The sequence below is a fragment of the Gigantopelta aegis genome, chromosome 2, assembly GCF_016097555.1.
Source record: "Gigantopelta aegis isolate Gae_Host chromosome 2, Gae_host_genome, whole genome shotgun sequence".
Taxonomy (NCBI): Eukaryota; Metazoa; Mollusca; class Gastropoda; order Neomphalida; family Peltospiridae; genus Gigantopelta; species Gigantopelta aegis.
The window spans coordinates 10,249,372-10,272,906 of record NC_054700.1 but is presented as its reverse complement, the minus strand read 5'-3'; the positions used below and the strand labels follow the sequence as shown (position 1 = coordinate 10,272,906).

The 23,535-nt window shown below is 39.2% G+C and overlaps 2 protein-coding genes across 2 annotated transcripts; one reads left to right on the top strand and one right to left on the bottom strand.

Annotated features, from left to right (window-relative positions):
• Nucleotides 1–13,926: 13,926 nt before the first annotated feature.
• Nucleotides 13,927–15,387, bottom strand: LOC121380159 (piggyBac transposable element-derived protein 3-like). The gene has a single exon (XM_041508956.1). It carries the CDS (start codon nt 15,385–15,387, stop codon nt 13,927–13,929), a length of 1,461 nt encoding a protein of 486 aa, XP_041364890.1.
• Nucleotides 15,388–20,248: 4,861 nt separating this feature from the next.
• On the top strand, nt 20,249–22,568 carry LOC121380089 (alpha-(1,3)-fucosyltransferase C-like). The gene is made up of 2 exons (XM_041508843.1): nt 20,249–20,253; nt 21,149–22,568. Exons 1-2 carry the CDS (start codon nt 20,249–20,251, stop codon nt 22,209–22,211), a joined length of 1,068 nt encoding a protein of 355 aa, XP_041364777.1. The 3' UTR covers nt 22,212–22,568.
• Nucleotides 22,569–23,535: the final 967 nt, after the last annotated feature.

Genomic DNA, 23,535 nt, shown 5'->3' with positions numbered 1-23,535 from the left:
CATACCACGGCCGTTGACATGCAAGTTGGTCCGCCGAGAACGTTCGATCGATGCTTTGACCTGAGTACCAGACGAGCACTCTTACGTCTGAGCTGATCCCCGCCCCTGCAATGTTCTGAAATGTCAGCAGTGATTTACTGTCTGTTCTTTTCAAAATAAGCCGGGAAGGTTTGAACATTGATTGTTATGTAGAAATATGTGTAGATTTCAGATCTGCAACTCTTACCTGCCTAAACCTGTACGTTAATTGGGAATTTGCATACTTTTAATGGTACGTCAAAGACAAATTTTGTTCTACTCCCAAACCCCAGTCCACAGGACAGACACCAAATTTCAGTTAAGCTACGCGCGAGATTAAACTCTTCGAAAATGTTTTTTTTGTGAAGCTTAAAGGCGCTCAATCACGGATTTAGTGGGCCTTATTTCTCTAAATATGGATTTAAATGGAAATTACATTCATTTGGAATACCAAACCTAGTTATTGTATGATCCAAAACATTTTAATTGAACTACGATCGAGGGAATTCCATGACACACTTCATTTTTAAAATTTGGAAGTCTTCTTGTGAAAAGTCATAAAAATACGGCAAAAAAGACCCGTAGTGATGAGGCTGTATATACGACAACCGTATAATGTATTTTAGAATTTTATATAAACGACCGCCATGTATAGAGACTTGGCAAATAAGGGCCGGCTATATAATAAAATAATTTTTAAAAATATATTATTTCATGACGAAAATAACTGCGAATACGCTGAAATAAAATAATAATCAGTCGAAACATGAACTCACCATTTATTATTATTATCATCATCATCATCATCATCATCAGGCGCGTGTTCATGGGATTTAGCAGGGGAGAGAGTCTAGATGGTTACAACGCTATAGTGCTTGGTTCGAAAACGGATAACATGTTTTCCAGCGTCACAAATGTGGCATACAAGCAGCCAGTCGTTTTTCGTTAAACGTTTGCAAATTACTTTGACTGATTTGCATAGTGGACATCACAGTTCGTGGTACACTGTATACATTGAATACCGTATAACCGGAAATTTTCGAGGATTTTTATTTTCGTGGGTTTCGAGGGTAAGTAGTCAGCATCGAAAATATAAATCCTTGAAAATATTTGAAAAAATCTACAAATTCTAACTAAAATATTTATTGTGAAAACCATAACACACTGACAATTTACCGGAACATTTTATTTCCTGTCATGCGCAGTCCACCGGATACGACAAGAGAATAGTATAGTCAAAACAACAAGTTAGAATTTTAAAAAAGTTATTGCGTGAATCTCACTGTTTGTAGAATATAATGAAATATTTTTAAATTTCGTATATTGCTTTTGTCAATGTCCGCCCGCACTGCATCAGAGATTCCGGGTGGATAAATGCAGATTTCAACATTTCCTGGCGTATTTTTAATTCTGCCATAACTTTCATAATCCACCTTGCATGAATTGGTTTTATCGCCGAAGTACGCAATTCGATCTTCATGTCCGTTACAACTTCGCCGTGTTTCATAGCCAGGGAAACCCGCTTTGAATACCATGTGGTAAAATTAGACTTCATTAAGTACTTTGTTCACACATACGTCGTATTTGGCTTTACACAAAATCAAAGACTGTGATCAGTTGTCTGTCGAATAGCATACCGGCTATTGTTTAACTTTACACGTCGGTAGTATCGAACAACTGGCAGCCGAAGTGAAACTTTAATCAACAATAGCAAGTATTCTCGCAACTAGACTTGCTAAAACTCGAAAATAAAACCACTTTCAATTTAAATTTGGCAAACAACGAAAATAAGAAACCTTGAAATGTTTTTATACCCCAAACCACGAAAAATTAAGACCACCAAAATTTCCGGTTATACGGTATTTCATTGATTGAAACATATGTTATTGCTTTAACAAATGGATTACACAGATATTTCTTCTAACTTACTAGGTTTTCTGTAAACCTCTATATAACAAAGAACTTACAAAAGTCAACTTTATTAGCAGGTGGGCGTTATATACATGTGACGGTACATGCTCTTAAATTTGTTTTAGCCTGTGGCAATATTAATTGTGTTAGAGGGCCGTGTGCAGTTCCAATATGCACTTAAGCCCAGGTGGGCACTTTGTTACGTAATACCTCCGCGCGACCGTGGTCGTGCTCTTTCCAATACACACCCAGGCCAGGTGCGGAGGCCATGTGGCCAGTAGTTACGTAATACCTCCGCGAGTGCGGTTTTACGACCGTGATTTTGGCGACTAGGCGTCAGCAAGTCTGGCCATTCTAAGAAAAATATGCCGGCTTGGTCGCTGTGGAAATATCACTTGATAGGGGGAGGACCGCGTTGTACCCCCAGGCGATACTGGGATTTTATAATAAATAGCTAGGGTTTTAGAGATATCAGGGAGAAACATAGGAAGGCTTCCAGGGGGAACGTTGTCCGTTTGGACTTGTTAAATATTATTCCTGCTCTGTTGTATAACCTTGATGTGATTGATGTGACTTTAAATATTTTAATACTGTATTATACCAATATTATTTAGACGGTGCTGCCGGTAATCTGACGCAGTAAACTGTAGGCTCACTGTCTAATATATATAAAGCTTAATCAGTCATCCTAGAGGACCTAGGTAAACTGTAGGTTATTGTCTTTATTGTGATAGGTACCAGTATTAATTCTGTATTACAAGGTTATTGAATGAGTAGTTAAGGGTTAATTAAAAATTAACCAGTTAGGAATAGAGTTGTAATTCCTTTATTACTTAAGTTCCCCTGGAAGTGTTTCTCAATTATCACATGTGTGGGTGTTGTGTCATGGTGAAGTGATTAGAATATAGTATAAACTAGACACCTAGTGATTAACTAATTAAGTGATCAGTTCTGGGTTGTTACTATTTGTTGTTGTTAATTAACTACTGCGGCAGTACATTTGTCAGCGTAGGTTAATACAGATTCCAAAGTGTATTGTGTTTTTGTTGTGTTTTCTAGTGAACTAAACGTGCTATATTATATATACTTTATATAAGATCTTATCTCTGTTCATACCTAGAGACGAGCCACGCGGGTATAACTGCCCGTTACAGAGAGATCTAATAGATATACAGTTAGGAGAGATATTTGGATAATCGTGTGTTTCATTCAGTTACGGGTATTATAGGATCCCCGTGACAGGATTAAAATAGATACATTGGTATACGCAATGTAGAGCTTGAAGTGCCCGTTACTGATGCGTGGTTGTTAAATGAAGGTGGCATTTATAGCAGTTCGACCGAACATGACAGTCCTGTTCACACTAACCTTACTTATATGGTGCTGAACATGGTACGAGTAATTTTATTCAACAGTTCCTTTTCACAGTGTAATATTAATTTGATATCGAGTTTTCAGACCACTAAATTGGTGCTAATAATGAAACATTTTAGGGGATGCTACAGTGAGAATAGATCCTGTAATCCTGCCGAGCAAGTGACACTATATTTGAGCTAAGGGTATAACCCCAAAAGGACAAAACAAGATTTTTTTTGTTTTTAATACGTCAATGTAAATTATGACATTTGTGGTTTATGAGTTGCGTCATTTGTCGTTGTGACATTTGTGGCGTTCAGCGTTGTGACATATGTGTCAGTAACATTGCGACATTCCTGGTCGTTGTGATATTTGTGGTCTTTGCGACGTTTGTACAGACGATATCGACCATCCTCGTGGCAGCTTGTACGGATACGTTTGGAGTAAACCTTTCTTCATTATGACTTCGTGTTTTCTGTTCAATTCTTCTAAAATGTAAGTATAGGGAAGTGTTTTATTATAGGTACGTGTGATTGTATTGTACGTGTGATTGTATTATAGGTACGTGTGATTTTATTGTAAGGAAATATGATTTTATAATAGGTACGTGTGATTTTGTTGAAGGGAAGTGTAATTTTATTATAGGTGCGTGTGATTTTATTATAGGGAAGTGTGATTTTATTGTAGGGAAGTGTGATTTTGTTATAGGGAAGCGTGATTTTATTATAGGTGCGTGTGATTTTATTGTAGGTGCGAGTGATTTTATTATAGGGAAGTGTCATTTTGTTATAGGGACGTGTGATTTTCTTATAGGGAAGCGTGATTTTATTATAGGTGTGTGTGATTTTATTATAGGTATGTGTGATTTTGCTATAGGGAAGCGTGATTTTATTGTAGGTGCGTGTGATTTTATTATAGGTGCGTGTGATTTTATTACAGGGAAGCGTGATTTTATTATTGGTGCGTGTGATTTTATTGTAGATGCGTGTGATTTTATTATAGGGAAGTGTGATTTTATTGTAGGTGCATGTGATTTTATTATAGGGAAGTGTGATTTTATTGTAGGTGCATGTGATTTTATTATAGGGAAGTGTGATTTTATTGTAGGTGCGTGTGATTTTATTATAGGTACGTGTGGTTTTGTTATAGGGAAGTGTGATTTTATTATAGGTGCGTGTGATTTTATTGTAGGTGCGTGTGATTTTATTGTAGGGAAGTGTGATTTTGTTATAGGTGCGTGTGATTTTATTATAGGTACATGTGATTTTATTATAGGGAAGTGTGATTTTGTTATAGGGAAGTGTGATTTTATTATAGGTGCGTGTGATTTTATTGTATGTGCGTGTGATTTTATTATAGGGAAGTGTGATTTTGTTATAGGGAAGTGTGATTTTATTATAGGTGCGTGTGATTTTATTGTAGGGAAGTGTGATTTTATTACAGGGAAGTGTGATTTTATTGTAGGTGCGTGTGTTTTATTATAGGTACGTGTGATTTTGTTATAGGGAAGTGTGATTTTATTATAGGTGCGTGTGATTGTATTGTAGGGAAGTGTGATTTTATTGTAGGTAAGTGTGATTTTGTTATAGGTGCGTGTGATTTTATTATAGGTACATGTGATTTTATTATAGGGAAGTGTGATTTTGTTATAGGGAAATGTGATTTTATTATAGGTGCATGTGATTTTATTGTAGGGAAGTGTGATTTTATTATAGGGAAGTGTGATTTTGTTATAGGGAAGTGTGATTTTATTATAGGTGCGTGTGATTTTATTGTAGGGAAGTGTCATTTTATTACAGGTAAGTGTCATTTTGTTATTGGTAAGTGGTTTTGTTATAGGTAAGCCTGATTGTTTTATAAGTATACCAATTTAAATTTTAAAACATCAGTGTAAATGAAAAAGGTTTCTTTGCAAATTATCCTGAAATTATTTTGGTTAAATTTTGTTACAAGACAATTGTGAAGACAACTGATGGAACAGTCAAGAAAAAGTCTACTTTTAGGCTTTGTGTGCAACATTATCGACTACTTTGTATGCAGCATTATCGATTACTTTGTATGCAGCATTATCGATTACTTTGTGTGCAGCATTATCGATTACTTAGTGTGCAGCATTATCGATTACTTTGTGTGCAGCATTATCGATTACTTTGTGTGCAGCATTATCGATTACTTTGTGTGCAGCATTTTCGATTACTTTGTGTGCAGCATTATCGATTACTTTGTGTGCAGCATTATCGACTACTTTGTGTGCAGCATTTTCGATTACTTTGTGTGCAGCATTATCGACTACTTTGTGTGCAGCATTATCCATTATTTTGTGTGCAGCATTATCCATTATTGTGTGTGCAGCATTATCCATTATTTTGTGTGCAGCATTATCGAGTATTTTGATTGTTTTAACGTTTTGTCGTCACCCCTATATTACAAATGAGATTAATCTATATAACTTGATGATAATTGTTTAGTTCTTTTTTTTTACAATTCACACAGACATTTTCAGTAAGAAAAGTTATTTGATTTGGTATGGGTTTAAAACTCATTAATTGAAAGTGAGTAAGATGTTTTAATATAATTTTTAACATTATTCATTATAGAGTTAAAGGCATGCACTACAAATATTTCTACCACTCAAAATGTGCTAATGTTTCACCTATGTATTCTATAAGCATATCAAAACACATATCTGCCACCCAGCAAGTTAATGCCTCCCGGTCCCACCCTGGGCCCCCTGGGGGAGTATGAATATCTAGTTATTTAGGTAAGTGGTTAGCTAATCTTACTTGTATCTTGTTTTCTATTGGCGATCGTCTGGTCTGTTTGTAGCGACTATTACTCATCTTTGTCTGCTGTGAAAGGAATTGTATCTACTACCTTACATACATAAAGTGCATAATAACATTTGATAATTTTTTAATGAACAGTCCTCAGTTATGTACAGTTTTCCGGTCGTTGATTGGTTATATCGTTCAGTTGATGTTTCTGGAAGAGAGATGGTGTAATTACTGAGTTCTATTCTGGTTGGGAGCTTTGGTGACCCTGATTGGTTCTGTGGTTGACCAATTAGTGGAACGTATTTTTTAATCCTGTCTGGTTGTAATAAATAGGCGGGCTATTACTAATATTCCATTACTTGTTTCAACATGGAGAAGGTGGCTATATTTGGTAGCAGCTATGTCAGGCGGTTAGGACAGCACACACGTGGTGACGTGTGTGTCAGCCGAATGTCGATTTTTTGGTCAAGGTGGTATGCGGTCGGACCGTATCTCGGAGGAGTTATATAAGGCAGTGGTGGATTACCAGCCGTCCCTGGTGATAATACACCTGGGCGGAAATGACATTGCCCCCGGAACAGTCCCGAAGGAGATAGTTGACCGCCTTTTACGGTTGCGTCAACGTTTTTTGACTGAGGGGGTGGCTCGAGTGTGTATCCTGGAGATTTGCCGCCGTGGGGTATTTAGGAAGTCCCCTGATATGACTAGCCCGTTTTAATATCCTTCAGAATGCCGTCAACCGTGGGTTGAAGAAGCTGATCCGGCGGGACTCGGTGCCGATGACTACGAATTATCTTGAAGATTTTCTGGATGATGGGGTCCACTTTAATCCCCGGGGAATGCGAAAGTACTTCTTTCGCATTCGCAATACTATCAGACCACGATAGTATTGCAGTGTTGGCCCTTTTAAGGGCCCCTAATTATTACGAAATTGAGGATACCAATTGCAATTAGAACTTATACACAGCATGCACATTTAATAAATTCTGTAACATAACAATCTCCTATTGGTTGAGTATGTGGTAACGTAGCTTAATATGTTATACTTTAACTATTAGTTAGCTATTCTGTCACACGAGCCACCCTCCGATTTGAAGCGCTAATCAAGTCGAGTGCAACAGGGGGGCAACATCTCTTCAGAGGGCGGTTGGTGGCAGTATGTTTATTTTAGCTGAGTGGTTAATATTTTCTTATTTATTATTCCTATTTTTATTTATATAACTCCTGTCCGGTATTCAACCACTGGTTTGGAATGCTAATCGTGGTCGAGTGCGGCATGGTGGCAATTCCGTTCCCAGTGGCTAAAGGGGTGACGGTTGTTATAACTTAGGTTTGGTAGATTGTACGAACTGGTAGAGCGCGTGAAAGATTTCGTTTTTTGTTTTCTTATCTGGTTGTAGTAGGTTATTAGGTATTATGGTGGCAGGGTTGCTAATGTTAAGTATTTTTTAGTAGTTGCATTCTGTGGTTATTATGCAATGGGCAGTCCAGGAGATAGTGTTTCATATCTTCTGGCGTGCCACATTGACAGTTAGGTGAGCTTTTGTTTACAATAGCCAGACTGTTGTTGAGTGCCATTGAGTTTCCTATTCTTAGTTTGATTATTGTTTTATCGATTAGAGAGTTTTTATGTTTAGGTCTAACTGAGTTAACAATAGGTTTGATGTTATAATGCCAGAAGTTTTTTGTTTGGTCCCAGCTTTCCTGCCATAGATTAATGTAATGTTTTTTAGCTATTGAGATTAGTTCAGTAATGCCTAGTAGAATAGTTTGCTGATGTTTAATGTTGATGGTCAGTGCCTTTTTTGCCCCATAATCTGCACTTTCGTTACCCATAATACCTACATGAGCTGGGACCCATTCTATTGTTACGTCTAAATTTAGTTGATTTAGTTCGTTTAGTTCTCTGTAGATGGCTGAGATGATATCTGGTCTAGTGGTTCTATTAGATTGAATAGATTGGATAGAGCTGAGACTATCGGAGAAGATTACACTTGTTGAGTATTTTTTGTTTTTGATCCATTTTAGTGCTTCTAAAATGGCTGTCAGTTCTGCTGTATAAACTGAGAGATTATCTGACAGCCTAGCAATTTTGATTAATTTAGGGTGCCATGTAATTTTCTCTTCTACTATTGCATACCCAACCCTGCCATTATCTGGATTTTTGGAGCCATCTGTAAAGATGTGGGTGTGCTCCGGGTAGTTTTCGTTGGCACAGACTTCATATAAGATTTGTTTGAAGGGAGGGAAGGGGTTTTTATCCGTAGCTGTTTTAACTAGGTAAGGTGTGTGGCAATACACTGGTTGGTTTAGGGTGTGCATTGCCACTGGTATATCATCTATTCCTACTTCGGTTTCTATATTATGTGCTGTAGTAGCAAAGGAGTTGCCTAGTTTTAAGTTAGATTTAAAGGTTACACCTACTTTTTTAGCCACTGGAGTAAGTTCCTGCACTGGGTGTTCATGATCAAATGAATGAACTTTAAGGTGGTACTTAAGGTGTTGAAGTTTTCTGCGGTGGTCCAGTGGCATAATATTAAATTCTGCTTCTAAACTGTGTCCATTAGTATTAGCTGGTACCCTAGCGATTATTCTAAGAGCTTGATTTTGAATACTGTCTAATTTATGGAGTAAGTATGGGGTGGCGCTGCTGTAGGCTTGTGCTCCATAATCCAGTATGGAGAGTATGCAAGCTTTGTATACCATGAGCATTGCCTCAGTTTGCGCTCCCCAACTCATGCCTGAAATAGCCCTGAGTAGATTTAGTGTTTTTTTTATCTATTAATTAGGTTTAAAATATGAGGTCTAAATGTTAGTTTTGAGTTGAATATGACTCCTAGAAATTTAAATTCTTTGACTCTAGGTATAGGTTTGCCATTGGAAGTTAGTTGGCCTTCTTCTTGTTTATTTGTTTTGCTAAAGATCATAAATACGGTTTTAGTTTCAGATAGTTTAATGCCCCAAGTTAGTGCCCATTGGTTAAGTCTGTTCATATCGAGTTGCATTTTTTTTACAGACAGCTGAGGTTACTCTGCCTGTTCGCCAGATGGCGCAGTCATCGGCAAATAGTGCTGTGTTTAGTGGCGAGGCTTGATTTGGTTTTTCTTTGTCATTTAGTGCCTTAGTTAGGTCATTTATAAATATGTTGAATAAGGTTGGTGATAGGACCGAACCTTGTGGTATTCCATTTAGTATATCTGTTTTTTTCTGAGTATTGACCGTTAACTCTAACTGCTATAGATCTGTTATGAATAAAGTTATTGATGAAGTTGAACATATTGCCTTTTATCCCTTTATCATTAAGTTTAGTTAGTAGTCCTTGTCTCCAGACCATGTCGAAGGCTTTTTCAATGTCTATAAATATGGCGATGACTTTGTTGGATTTCCTGAGAGCATCATTAATAGTATTTTGTAGCCTAACTATTTGGTCAGTGGTGGAGTGTTTAGATCTAAATCCACTTTGAGTATTAGCTATACGGTTGTTTTCTAGTAATTACTTATTGAGACGTTTATTTATAATGGTTTCTAAGGTTTTACATAGATGTGAAGTGAGCGTTATCGGTCTGTAACTACCCGGCAGAGAGTGATCCTTGCCTGCTTTAGGGAGACTAAAGCATTCAGCATGTTTCCACCTTCGGGCATGGATCCCTCTTTCCAGATTTTGTTAAATAGCGATAACACTACCTCTAGTGCTGCGTCCGGCATATGTTTTAAGAGAGTATAGCTGATTTTATCAGGTCCGGTTGCAGTGCTTTATTTTAGCTTTGAGTGCTGTTTTAAGTCCAATTAGGTTTATTGGTTGGTTAAGTTCAAGGTTATCATTATTGGGCTGGTTGGTTTCAGTTGGTTGATTAGTGGGTAGAGTATTATTTTTTTTTAATTGATCAAGAAATTCTTTAGGAAAGTTTTTGTTACTGCTATTTTTGCTGAAGGTTTTGCTGAGTAGGTTAGCTTTTTGTTTGTTAGAGAGAGCAGGTTTATGTTTTTGAAGGACTGTGGGTATGGCGCGGTGCCCTTGGATGGCTTTAACTTTTTTCCACATGTCCCTAATTGTTGTTCTATTATCTACATCACTACAGAACTTTTGCCAGCTGTTTTGTTTAGCTGTAATTATTAGTTTGCTGACTTCATTTTTAGCTATTTTGTATTTATTGTGATATTCTGGTTTGCCAGTTTTTTATAAAGATTTTCCTCATTCGATTTCTGAGATTACATTTACTTTTGATATCTTCAGTCCACCAGCTGACTGGTTGATTTTTCCTAAAGGGTTTAGTTATTGGTATATGTTTATTTGCTATTTTTAGAATATTATTGGTGAGTTCGTTAGTAGCTTCATTAATATTTAGTTCGATATTGACTTTAAGGTTTAGGCATTCTTTGGAGAATCCTGCCCAGTTAGCTTTGGAGAAGTTAAATTTAGACGTAAATATTTGTTCTTCTATGAAAGTTTCATTACAATTATATTTGGTTAATATGGGCAAGTGGTCACTATTAAGAGTTTCCAAGACTTCCCAACTTGAGTTAGCTCCTATATTGTTTGAGGTGATTGTTAGGTCGACGGCTGAAGTGCTTCTATTGATATCAGAGATAAAGGTGATGTTACCGTCGTTTAGGCAGACTAAGTTGTTATTGTTGATGAAGGTTTCTAATATGTCGCCTTGAAAGTCTGTGGTGGGGTTTCCCCATAAGCTACTATGGCAGTTAAAGTCTCCTACTATGATTACATTATTATTATTGTTATTCGAGCTAATACGTTTGTTATAGTCATTTAATTTTAATTTATTGTGCTCCGGACCTGGCGGGCTGTATACGTTGATGACGTTGATACTCTTAGTATCATGCTGTATGGTTAGGCCGAGGATTTCTAGATTATTATTGTTAGGCTGGAATTTTATTTCTAAATGAGGTATATAATTTTTTTATTAATGTGGCTAGTCCACCTCTAGTGTTGCTTTCTCTGTTTTTAAAGTAGCTTGTATATCCTGGTATTTTGAATGGTTTAGTTAGATTATTTTTATTGTTATTTTTCTTAGCTTTATTTTTGGATGTTCCTAGCTAGGTTTCCTGTAGGCAAATGATGTCTGGCTTGTTGTTACTGGTGCTAATTAGTTGAATGAGTTCAGCACCATGTCCCATTGAATGGAGGCCTTTAGCGTTTCACTGGAGAACGCTAAGGCCCTTATTACTCGAGTTATGTTTATGAGTATTGGCGTATGGAGACTTGTCTCCCATATTCGATCCCGTAGTTAATTTAGGTTTAGGTTTATTTTATCTAGTTTTAGTTTCGATAAGCGTTTTATTGGCTTGTAAGTTTGTTCTTAATATTGTTTATTTCAATAAATAGCGTTTCAAGCATTGATTTTAATTCACTGACTTGTGTTATTTCGTTTGTTTTTACTGTGTCCGCGTAGGAGATATTGGCTGTTACAGGGGCTGGTTTTATGAGGTTTTCTTTTGGTTGGCTTATGAGTAGTTTTTTATTGTTTAGTTGCCGTAGTGCCTTCTGGTAGTAGTGGCATTTGTCGTCGTGGGCCATGTGCCGACTCAAGCAGTTAGGCATTGAATTGGGTGGGTGCAGGGGGAGTTGCGGGAGCTCCTTGCATGTTTCTGGCCGCATCTGTAGCATGTTTGTTGTTCTCGATTACTGCGGCATGTGTTGGCTCCATGGCCCCATTGTTGGCAGTGGTGACATTTAGTGGGTTTAAGTTCGTACGTCAGGAGCATATGTCGTCAACCTAGAATGTAGATGTAGCGGCTGGTCGAGATGGAGGTTGTAACTAGTAAGTATCCATTTGTCCATACTGTGACGTCTTTGATGTTTAGCTGGGGATTTCCCGCTTGAAGTGCTACTCTAGTTGTTTCCTGGGGTGGGAGTGGGTTTAGTCTAACTAGCCATTTGCTGTGGTTGTTGCCTCGATTTTCAGTTGGATTGGGTTTTTTAGGTAGGGTTTGGGTAGGAGTGGTGGTGGTGGGTGTAGAAGAGGGGGTAGTGCACGAGCTTGTGAGTGGGGTTGGGGTAGTGGGCGCAGAGGTTTGGGGGGCTGAGGTGGGAGCTAGGAGTGGGTTGGGGGTGGAGGGAGTGAGAGAAGGAGGGTGGGGGTGGTAGAAGAGAAAGAGATGGATATATGGGTAGGAATGGCCTGAGTTGACTTACTTGCGGGTGATTGGGCACCAGGTGTTGGTTCTGTTGGTTTAGCCTTCCTTATCTTTTTTTGTTGGTAGAACGTTTTTGGTTGTTTTTGTTCTTAGAAACTTTGCGGCGGTTTGGTATCTACTTTTTAGGGGGCTTTTGGTACTTTGTTTTCCTAGCCTTTTAATGGCTGCTGCCCTGATAGGTAAGTTGTTGGCTCTTTTGGGGGCTGCAACAACTACTTTAGACCCTATTTCTGCTTTCTTGTTTATCCTGGCTAGGGTTTTCTATTTTTGTGTTGATGGCTTACTGCCAGTACACAAATTGTTGGGGGAGTGAGTTTGAACGTGTTTTATAGGTCACCGAGACCCTCTCATTACCTGGCAGGAGGGAAATGTTTTACTTAACGACGCACTCAGGGTAGGGATGGGAGGTTCGTTTTTTTTTATTTTACTTTCGGGTCACTTTTTGATTTTTGTTAGATGATTCGATTTATTCGCGGTTCGATTTATTCACGATACGTATCACAAGTAGTACAAGCACGGCAATTATCATACATACATTTTTATAAACTATTTTGAGAGCAAGACATTTTATTTTTAAAAGTCATTTGTAAAATAATTGTAAATATAAAATTATATCTTGACTAGAAAACACAAATTTCATTTTTACCATGCCATGTTAGCGTGTTGGGTCTAGGATACTTGGGCAATGTGTCCTCCAGGATTTGAGTTCAGAGTTGGCAAAATAATTTGCGGGCGAGAATGCTAGGGATAGTCTCTCCGGTATTATTATTATTATTATTATTATTATTATTATTATTATTCAGTTGTCTTTAGATGCATTCTGGAGACATAATATATGGGTGTCGTGTACACATTATAGAAGTCTAAAAGAACACTATAGTTCCCTGCACCCTGAGTTTATATTGCAAATTTAGGGTCACATTAGGTAATGGATAAAACCAGTTAATCTATCAGTAATTTTGATTACAAACTATACATTTCCAGAAAGGGGAGTGGGTAGACTGTCTAAATATAAAATAATATTTTTAAAATGATATACCATACAGGTGAAAACCAGGTAAATACAGGTAAAATTTGCATATCTTTCATGTATTTGATAAATGAAACATGGTAATAATGTGAAAATAAAGTCAAGATTGATCAATAAGTTATGTATTTAATTAATTTGAATTTCACAAAGTATATACAAGTTGACTTACAATGCCAGTGGAGCCACAGTGATTACAGGTATTGAACAACCCGAATGAAAGTTTCAAAGTTCCAAAGAATATTCGAACTGGTCACAGAAGGTGTTTTTTCCCAAACAAATAACATCTTTTGTACTCCATAAAATATTTACACAATATTTACAAAGATAATAACATTATTCAGCGACATAGTTCTGGTGCTCTACAGATTTATCTGTGTGTGAAAGTCTTTGAAACATGTGTTTTTTGGGTTACAACACAGGTAAACATCACATTTGTCACATTTCATGCTGGTTTTTCTTTGTTTGTTTGGGTTCACAGAATAATGTACACCAGGGTTAGCCTTATTGTATGTTTTATGGTGAAAGTTGCATACATAACACAGGTGATTTGTACCTTCACCTGGCACAGGTAAGTGATTTTTCCCATCAAGTCGCACAACTGAATTTGAAGCGTCACTTCGTGGTCGACCTGGAACAGTTCTTTGTCGTGCCTGAAAATCTCTGATGAGTTGATGTGCCAAGTCAAGTCGGAACGATAAAAGATCTCGCCGCCGTTTCCCAGATGATGTACGCATTGTAAATAGAAATTTCGAATAGCTTGCGTTCTCCTCTCCTGTACCATCGCATCGTCTTTTTCTCTTTGTTCAGCCTTGTCATTTGGTCCATTCTGTCGACACCACCCATGTACTTTTGATACTGCGACGATGCTGGTGGACAGGGAAATTCTACTCTGCTCCCATCTTTCTTCTTTCTTATAGTCGTCAGTCCTTCCTGTTCTGGTACAAGACCAGTACTCAGGTAGTACACAGTACGGTTGTCCTTCCAGCTGTGTGCAATCAGGGAACCGCACTGTCGCCATTCCATGTGGCCACGAGGTTGTCGGTTTTCTTCATTTTTTGGCTTTACCAACCCCACCGGAAAACCCTTCCTGTTACACCTGACAGTACCACAGGTGTAAATTCCTTTTGATTCCAGGTAATGCGCTAGAATTGGGCTGGTATAAAAGTTATCAGTGTACACAGTTCTACCCTCATCTTGCAGATGTCGTGTCAGTGATATCACCACCTGACCACTCAAGCCAAAGAACCTGTTCACACCTTGGGTAAACCTGCCAACATATATATCAAAGTTATGGCAATATGCCGTCACTGCATCAGCCAGGACCCACATTTTTATCCCAAATTTAACTGGCTTGTCTTTCATATATTGCTTGAAGCTAAGCCTGCCTTTGAATGGAATCATTGCTTCATCCACCGAAATATGTTCATGTGGAACATAATGTTCTTTGAATGCCTGTCCTATGTTGTCAATCATGTATCGAAATTTAAAAAGTTTATCAGTTTGATCTACATTAGAGTCATCTGAAAAATGTAGGTACCTGCGTATTTGCATAAACCTGTCCCGTGAAAATATTTTTGGAATTTCAGTCCTGATATAGGGGTAATCTGTGCTCTGGCTCCAGTACAGTTCATCTCTGTCACAGGTTATGACGTCCATCAAAATCAGTACCCCATAATATGCCTTTATTTCTTCAACAGTGACATTGTACCACACACCTCTGTTGTTTCCTGGATCTGTGGTTCGCTTTCTCATGGCATTCATGTTTGTAAATTCCACAATTTTTTCAAACATTGCATTGGTATAAAACAAAGAAAAATACTGAGTGGCCTTAGTGTCAATGTCAAACAATTTTACGGGGCCCGGATTTTTAGCAAAAGTTGATCGGCACCTAACTAAATATGGCTCACGTGTCCAGGTAAATTCAGGTGCATGATAAAACAATGGCAAGTCATCTTGCAGGTCGTCATCGGCATCGTTTTCTTCTAAGTTTGCACGCTGAATGATGTTTTGTTCACGCTCGCCAATTTCGATTAAATCAAACGCACCAAAGTCCATGTTATTCCACATTTCATCGTCTGAAAACTCATCGTCGGAATCTCCGTCATTGCTCACAACAGATGAATTATTTCCGTTGGAATTCATTTTAAAATACAGATAAAATATTGATATAAACTTGCAAAAACTATTTGAAAACAACGTAAAACATGGGCGCAGCCATAAACAAACTTCACACGTGGTTTATGCTCGCGCGAGATTTTAGCTAATTATAATAACGACGCGTCACTCGGCGGCAAATATGAACAGGTGTTACAAGCCGCTATACCGGCCTGTCGTGCTGAGCGGAGTTGTTATTGTAAGCCGGTCTACCCAGTTGACAATCCAGGACATGCCACGTCTCAGTGAACCGCAGAGAAACAATGCCATCGGCCGACTAGACGCAGGCGAATCCAGAACGGCCGTTGCCAGGGCATTCCATGTGTAAGCACCATCTCCAGACTGTGGGACCGTTACCAGCAACATGTATCAACACGTGACCTCCCTAGATCCGGTCGACCACAGGTCACTACCCCCGGGCAGGACCGCTACATCCGGGTACGCCACCTTCGGGAACGATTGACTACTGCCACCTCCACAGCCGCAGCAATACCAGGGATATCCGACCAGACCGTACGGAACCGCCTACGTGAGGTAGGAATTCGTGCCAGACGTCCAGTTCGAGGTGTCATCTTAACACCACAACACCGTCGACTCCGACTGCAGTGGTGCCAGATTCATCGACAAGTAATAATGCGATGGAGACAGGTGTGGTTCAGTGACGAGCCGATTTCTGCTCCGACGTCATGATGGAAGATGTCGCGTGTATAGGCGTCGTGGTGAACGTTATGCGGCAAACTGCGTGCAGGAAGTGGACAGATTCGGCGGGGGTAGTGTCATGGGCAGCCATCTCACACACTGGCAGAACTGAGTGCAGGGCAACCTGAATGCACAGGGCTACATTGACCAGATATCGTTCCAATAGTGTTCCAACATGACAACGCCAGGCCTCACACAGCACGTCTCACAACGGCTTTCCTTTAATGTCCTTCCTTGGCCATCGATATCACCGGATTTGAACCCAATTGAGCATCTATGGGACGAGTTGGACCGACGCCTCCGACAGCGATTAAACAGCCCCAGACCCTGCCCGAGCTGGCAGCAGCCTTGCAGGCCGAGTGGGCCACCATCCCCCGGGACGTCATCCGTACTCTGGTTGCTTCAATGGGCAGGCGGTGCCAGGCAGTTGTCAACACACGCGGAGGCCACACCCGGTATTGACTCCAGATGACCTTGACCTTGGTGGTGTGTCCTATCACTTACTCACAATGGACTAGAGTGAAATGTGAACAATCCTGCAACATTTGGTAATTATCGGACTCACCATTCAATAATTAAATCAATTCTCCAAATGTTACGACAATGTGGTTTTGCGTTTTCTTCTTTTGAAGAGTATATATATATATATACTATATATATTATATATATATATATATATATTTATGGATTACTCGATATCAGTACAAATACATAATGTATTGCCTAGTGTTGATTATATAACTCAACACAAGTACAGTGTAGTAATAAGCAAGCACAAGTACATGCACATAATATATAATAGTGAATCATTAACTAAAGTAGTGTCGGAAATATAATAAAAATTATTTTCGTCGATTATTTCTTTCATATTAAACTGACAGGTAAATAGTTTATAAATATGCATTTAATGATACTCTACCTAATTTAGCATTTACTTGTTTGGGCTCTCATTGTTGTACAAGGTAGTGTTTACTCTTGAAATTAAAAGAAAGATGTCAGTAAACAGGTGATTTGTGCACTTTATTGGAACAGACAAATGTTGATCTACATGTGTCAGTTTCATTGACCCTTAAACAAACTGTTACGTTAAAACTGCAAGTTAACTGAGTATTTTGAATTGCAGCATATATTATTAATTCTTATCAGCATATTTAGTGAATATAAATTCAATATAAGGACATTAGAAATTTAAACAATCTTGCAACCACTTAACGGTGCTATATCATAATTATATGTGAGCATCTGTTTGTGATAAAAATTCTCCAATAAAAATGTATTTTCTACTAGTAGATAAAATTATTTTATTAGAATAATTTATAGGCATATAGTTGAAGGAGTAAGCAAAATTTAATTAAAAAAATTATTTGCAATAGCTGTCATTATGCAACTTGGAGATAGCTCCTTTAATACCGGTATAATAGATCACACACTCAGAATGGTTCTTGACAGTTTTACTCAAAAGTTACTAAGAAATGTCTACAAATATTTTGTTTTGGATAGGGATAGGGGTAAACCGTCATCAGAGGCAATCCCTCACATATTGCAACAGCAATAAAATTGACACATGTCGATCAAGTTGTGTTATAGTCTGTTCCAATAAAGTGCACAAATCACCTGTTTACTGACATTTTTCTTTTAATGTCAAGAGTAAACACCACCTTGTACATTAATGAAAGCCCAAACAAGTAAATGCTAAATTAGGTAGAGTATCATTAAATAGATATTTACAAAATATTTACTTGTCAGTTTAATATGAAAGACATAATCGACAAAAATCAGTTTTATTCTATTTCCGACACTGCTATAGTTATTATTTTAATTTTATTTGTTTTGCTAGTACTGAAAGTAAAAAAAAAAAAACCTGCAAAGATTTAGTTTATTTTTTAATTTGCGAAGTAGTTTGCGTACATTGTAGTTCAGGAACTGCGGACGATTTCGTCCCGATAAAAACTTACGGAAATTACCGATGTTGAATCATTTTAATTTAATATGACGGAAATCGGGCGCCATTTTATAATTCTTGAAGTTAACTGGTCTTTACTTTTTTCAGTTTTGACAACTGGGAAGAAACATACTTAAAATGTATATTCTCTCAGCGGATTAATTTATTTTGGGATGTTACAAGTTTTACTGTCACAGCAAAACAATTCGCGGGTTCTGTGAAGGATCCAAACGGCACCTATCGCCCATGCAAACATGTAGGGTTTAAGGGTATCGAATGCTCTGATTGGCCGAAATACTTTACGGGGTCATAGGGATTACCAGCAAGGTGCGGAAACGTTTATACACGTATCATTTAAAAAACATCGAAATAAACAGCGGTTCACAAATTGGAAAACGGTGCACCGAACCGTGGGCCTATAACCGCGGTTTTCGGCAACATCGAATAATCGTCTCATCCTTGAATGGGGGGGGGGGGGGGGGGGGGGGGGGGGGGGGGGGGGGTTGTAAAGTTGAGAATAATCATGTCTGGTCAATATAGAGGCCAAACAAACAAATTGAGTGCTCATCCAAAGTTTGAAGGTGATTGAAGCACTTTAGACGGACTACCATAAATAAAGGTTGTCAAGACTATTTACAAAAAAATAAATAAAAATAAATAATAAACAAAGATTTTCAAATGACGGCCAACACGTTTTAAATCTGACTAAATCCATTTTGTAAATGACGGCCAACACGTTTTAAGTCTGACTAAGTCCATTTTATAAATGACGGCCAACACGTTTTAACTTTGACAAAGTCCATACTCACGGAGGCAAAGGTTGACGACGGAGGACGCTATGGCGAGTGGAGGAACTCGTCCGTCTTGAGATCGGCCAAAGTTGTGGCTAAAAACGAGCGTGCCACCAAGAAGATCTGGTGGATCGTGAGGTTGTCCATTTCTGGAGTGACGAGAGCCTGGCTAATTATGTCGTGGCGGCGAAAGGTGATCCTCGCGGCCTGCTTCTTGTCTTGAACAACGGCATAGCTTAGCGAAGACGCTCCCTCGTGATCCACCACCGGGGCTCGAACGGGAGTCCATCCGGATGGATGAAAAGTTTCTTGGCGTCCTTTATGTTGATGTTGGGCCAGACTAACTTCACGTAGCGGGGGTTTAACTTCCCGCCCTGAAGGGTCCAATCCTGGTTTCCCTCCAAGTTCGGAGCTGGTCTGGATGGTGAAGAGGAGGCGCCTGGCTGGTTGTCAGCCTTCCTCTTCCCGACGGCCACCTGGCGGACCGGTGACACATCGTGAGCCCCTAGTTTAGGTGGTGGCTGGTGGCCGCACAGGAGTCGCCGGAAGTCTAGAAGGTGGAGTGGGGTGGGGCCGGGTGTCGTGTAGTGGGGGCTTCCCCGAAACTTCACACATGGCGGTGTCTAGTATCGGCAGAGGCATACTGGATACGTCCTTGGTGGTGTGCAGGATCTTGTCCACTTCCAACCGCTTCAGTGTTCCAGGATCGGCGTGGGGCGGCAGCTCCTTCTGCGTCGCGGCCGGTGGTTTAGCCACAGTTCTACGACACCCCGCGTGTGCCGCCCCTGGAGTACCTTTCCTCTTACACAATCTCCCCTTCTTCTGTTCCCAGGTGGGGGCGGAGAAGGTGGTGGGGGGGGGGGGGGCTGTTAAAGACAGCGAGCAAGGAGACACGTCCTGTTTCATCGCGTGAAAATACTGGAATGATCTCTGATTAAGCAAGCATTCTGAGGGTACTGCTAAAGCAACGCATGTCCACTACAGGGAACAACAAATTTATCTCCTAAAATCAATGGCAATAACTGTAAAAAAATTGGGGAAATTGCCGATAAAGTCAAACTGTATCTGTAACGGTGAATGATAAAGCTATACATAAAATTTTAGTTCAAGATCTTGACACATTGCAAAAAAAAGTTCAGAAAACAAATTTTCGTATCTCCTTAGTTCAAGGGTCTTAGAAAAAGGATTTCGTTCTACCCGAGAGAGTCAAAGCGACCACCATAGTTATTCCATGTAGGATGACGTGCTGCATGATATCCTAGTAGAGGTCAACTCTGAAATATGTGCGTATGTACATGTATGTGTGTTTGTGTGTGTAAAATAAAGTTTGTTTTTATCATCCTGGAGATTTTAAAATCACAAACGGTATTGTTCATATTTTTTTTTAAAACGAACATGCGTCTGAGAAGTAATGGTTATGGAGTAGAGTTTTAGTCTACTTTTAGAGGGTATATCACCATTTCAAAATCACAGACTCATGTTTCACTGAATTGTAACTTTATCAAGATGTGTTTGTAGATTAAATAAACTTCGTGTGCATTTCCATTGGCTGAAACTAGGATCTGTCCCTTTAATGCTAATTTCTTCCGAGTTTAATGTTAATATGATTTTTTTTTTTTTTTTTTTTTTTTTTTTTTTTTTTTTTTTTGCGTTGCGTTACTTTTTGTTCGGTTTTATTTGTTTTTGTTTTGTTTTGTTTTTTGTTTGTTTTATGGAATCTGCTCTTCATTAATTAAGGGCGGTATGAAACCCAGTGCTAAAGCGCTCGCCCGATGCGCGGTCGGTATGAGATCGATCCCCGTCGGTGGCCCATTTGGTTTTTCTCGTTCCAGCCAGTGCATCATGACTAATATATCAAAGGCCGTGGTATGTATTATCCTGTCTCTGGGATGGTGCATGTAAAAGACCCCTTGCTACTAATGCGGGTTTCCTCTCTAAGACTACTGGTATGTCAAAATGACCAGACAAATTCATATTATTCTATCTGGTTACTAAAGGAGGCTCTTACATTAACTTTGTTTTAATATGTATATCTGGGGCGAGATATAGCCCAGTGGTAAAGCGTTCGCTTGATGCGCAGTCGGTTTGGGATCGATCCCTGTCAGTGGGCCCATTAAGCTATTTCTCCCTTCAGCCAGTGTACCACAACTGGTATATCAAAGGCCGTGATATGTGCTATCCTGTCTGGGATGGTGCATATAAAAGATCCCTTGCTGATAATCGATAATAGTAGTCCATGAAGTGGCGACAGCGGGTTTCCTCCTTCAATATCTGTGTGGTCCTTAACCATAAGTCTGACGCCATACACATTTCAAAGGAGGCCCATCGAACTTTCCATTAGAAAAGGAAATCATTCATCGGTTATTGCTAACCATACAGAGGGAGAGAGCACCACGCCTAAAGAGACGTCTGCTAGAAAACAAAATACTTCTGCAAACGTTGGAAAATTAATCTTATTAAAAAACAACCCACCATGGAGTCTACATTCGATTGTAGTCAGACAACTTTCTTTATGTTCTGCTAAGTGCACACTCGTAAAGTCTGGCAATAACCTCAGCGCTTTTGATGCTGTTATATTCAACGCAGTGGGTTATCGAGAAAACCTTCCACCTAGAAAGGTCCCAGGACAAGTGTGGGTTTATTTCACGATAGAATCTCCATACTACAGCGATGACTATAAGTTTAACAGGCCGGAATGGAGAAACAAGTTCAACTGGACTATGACATATAGAGCAGATTCTAACATATTGTATTCGTATGGACGTATACTTAAAAGAGAAAAACCTATACAGTTAGATTTTCAAGGAGTAACGAAAAACAAAACAAAACTGGCAGCGTGGTTTGTCAGCAACTGCAGAACGCCAGGCGAACGTCATAAATACGTCCAGAAGATGAAGAAAACGATTTCAGTTGACATTTTCGGACGTTGTGGAGATAAAAAATGTCCTTCTAATAATCGCACCTTCTGCGATCAGATGCTTTCTCGGGATTATAAATTCTATTTGGCATTTGAAAACAGTTTGTGTTATGACTATTTGACAGAAAAGGTGTTTCAATACATCAGACAACAAATTGTCGTTGTGGTAAGAGGAGGCGCGAATTACAGTAAATTTTTACCTCCCAATTCGTTCATCAACACGGCAGATTTCAAGAGTCCCAAGCTCCTTGCTGAATATCTTCTCTACCTGGACAAAAACCACACGGCGTATGTAGAGTATTTCAAGTGGAGGAATCATTACTATGTGGGTACAAATGAGTCGGCTGGTTGTCAACTGTGTAAAAAACTGTCAAATGTTACAGCCTATGCCAATGTCTATAAGGACATTTACTCTTGGTGGCGTAAAGATACTTGCAAACAACCACAGGATTTGGGTTCTTGAAACAACATACATTCTATCCCGAGTACTCCGCCGTTCGAGAGCTAGACGGACGTTTGGACGGTTATATAGAGAATAACTAGTTAAAGACGTCGGATATCGGCTTTATCCTGTGACGGTTTCTCATTCGGTCTGAACAGGATAAAGCGGATATCTTACGTCATTAACTAGTTATTAACTAGTTAAAAAAATAATGTCGTTTTGTCGTCTCTTCTTAGTTAGGGGGCCTACGTTTCAAACGTTTTGACATGGTCCTAGCTTGTTATTCATAAAAATAATATTTTTGATAATGTGGATAATAAAGAAACTATTACACTCGCGTGTGAGTCGTACTGATTTTACGAAATTCGTGTCGGGATTCATGTATTACCCTCGTTCTCGCCAGATAATGCAAGATACTGACATCGGAAATAAAATTAGTACGACACACGAGCTCGTATAATGATTCTCTGCATCCGTCATCATATTTTGTCAATGGTTGCAGGATAACTAAAGGATTCGTCACGAGTGTTTTTTAATATTAAAATATCGACAAGGTCTATGTTGATCAGTATTTGTCGTTTTGTGTGTGCTTTTTAAATCGTGGTGACGTCATATTTAGTACCGACATGGTCCTGGTTTGTTGGCGTCAAATCGTCCAATAGCAATGTACGTTAAACCAATGCATGATAATTTCTCAGTTAGAACATTCCCATTGCACGTGCTTTCGTGTGCTCGACTTGGGGATCCTTCATTTCGTTGTTTTTGACGGCGAAATGAAATTTTCTACTGGAATGTATGCGGCCATTGGAACTGATTGAACGCTGGAACGCTTCTCGTTTCGACAGCCTGCACCACCAGGTTGGATTCTTTTTTAGCGAGATTCCTTGCCTCCACGTCATTTCCCCAGCTGACTATGTCGACTCGTTTTTTCGTGACTCGTATGACGGCCATACTGATTAAAACGCCACGGTTGATATTTCGCGTTTAGTCTCTACATGTCCGAATTCCTGTATCCTAGTAGCACTGGAAGATTGACCGCGCCACTCTAAGAAGAAATAGGAAGCGGGGTCGGCCCCTACTACTCTTTTCTAGACTTGACTTTGCTTTATAGTGATACCATCTCGTATCCTCCAGAGTCGGGCCCGTCCGCACCAACCCATGACGAGTGGACTATACCCTAGTCTGATTCTCTCCTTCAGACGGATCCGGCTTCTCAAGATCTGTATTTCAGCACAGTACTAAACCTTCAACGTCTAACGACTGTCAATCTAGTGGTTTTCTTGACGGGATGCAAGCCATCTCGTCCCTTTAAGCTATGCACCCAAACGGCCTTAACGAGGTCACT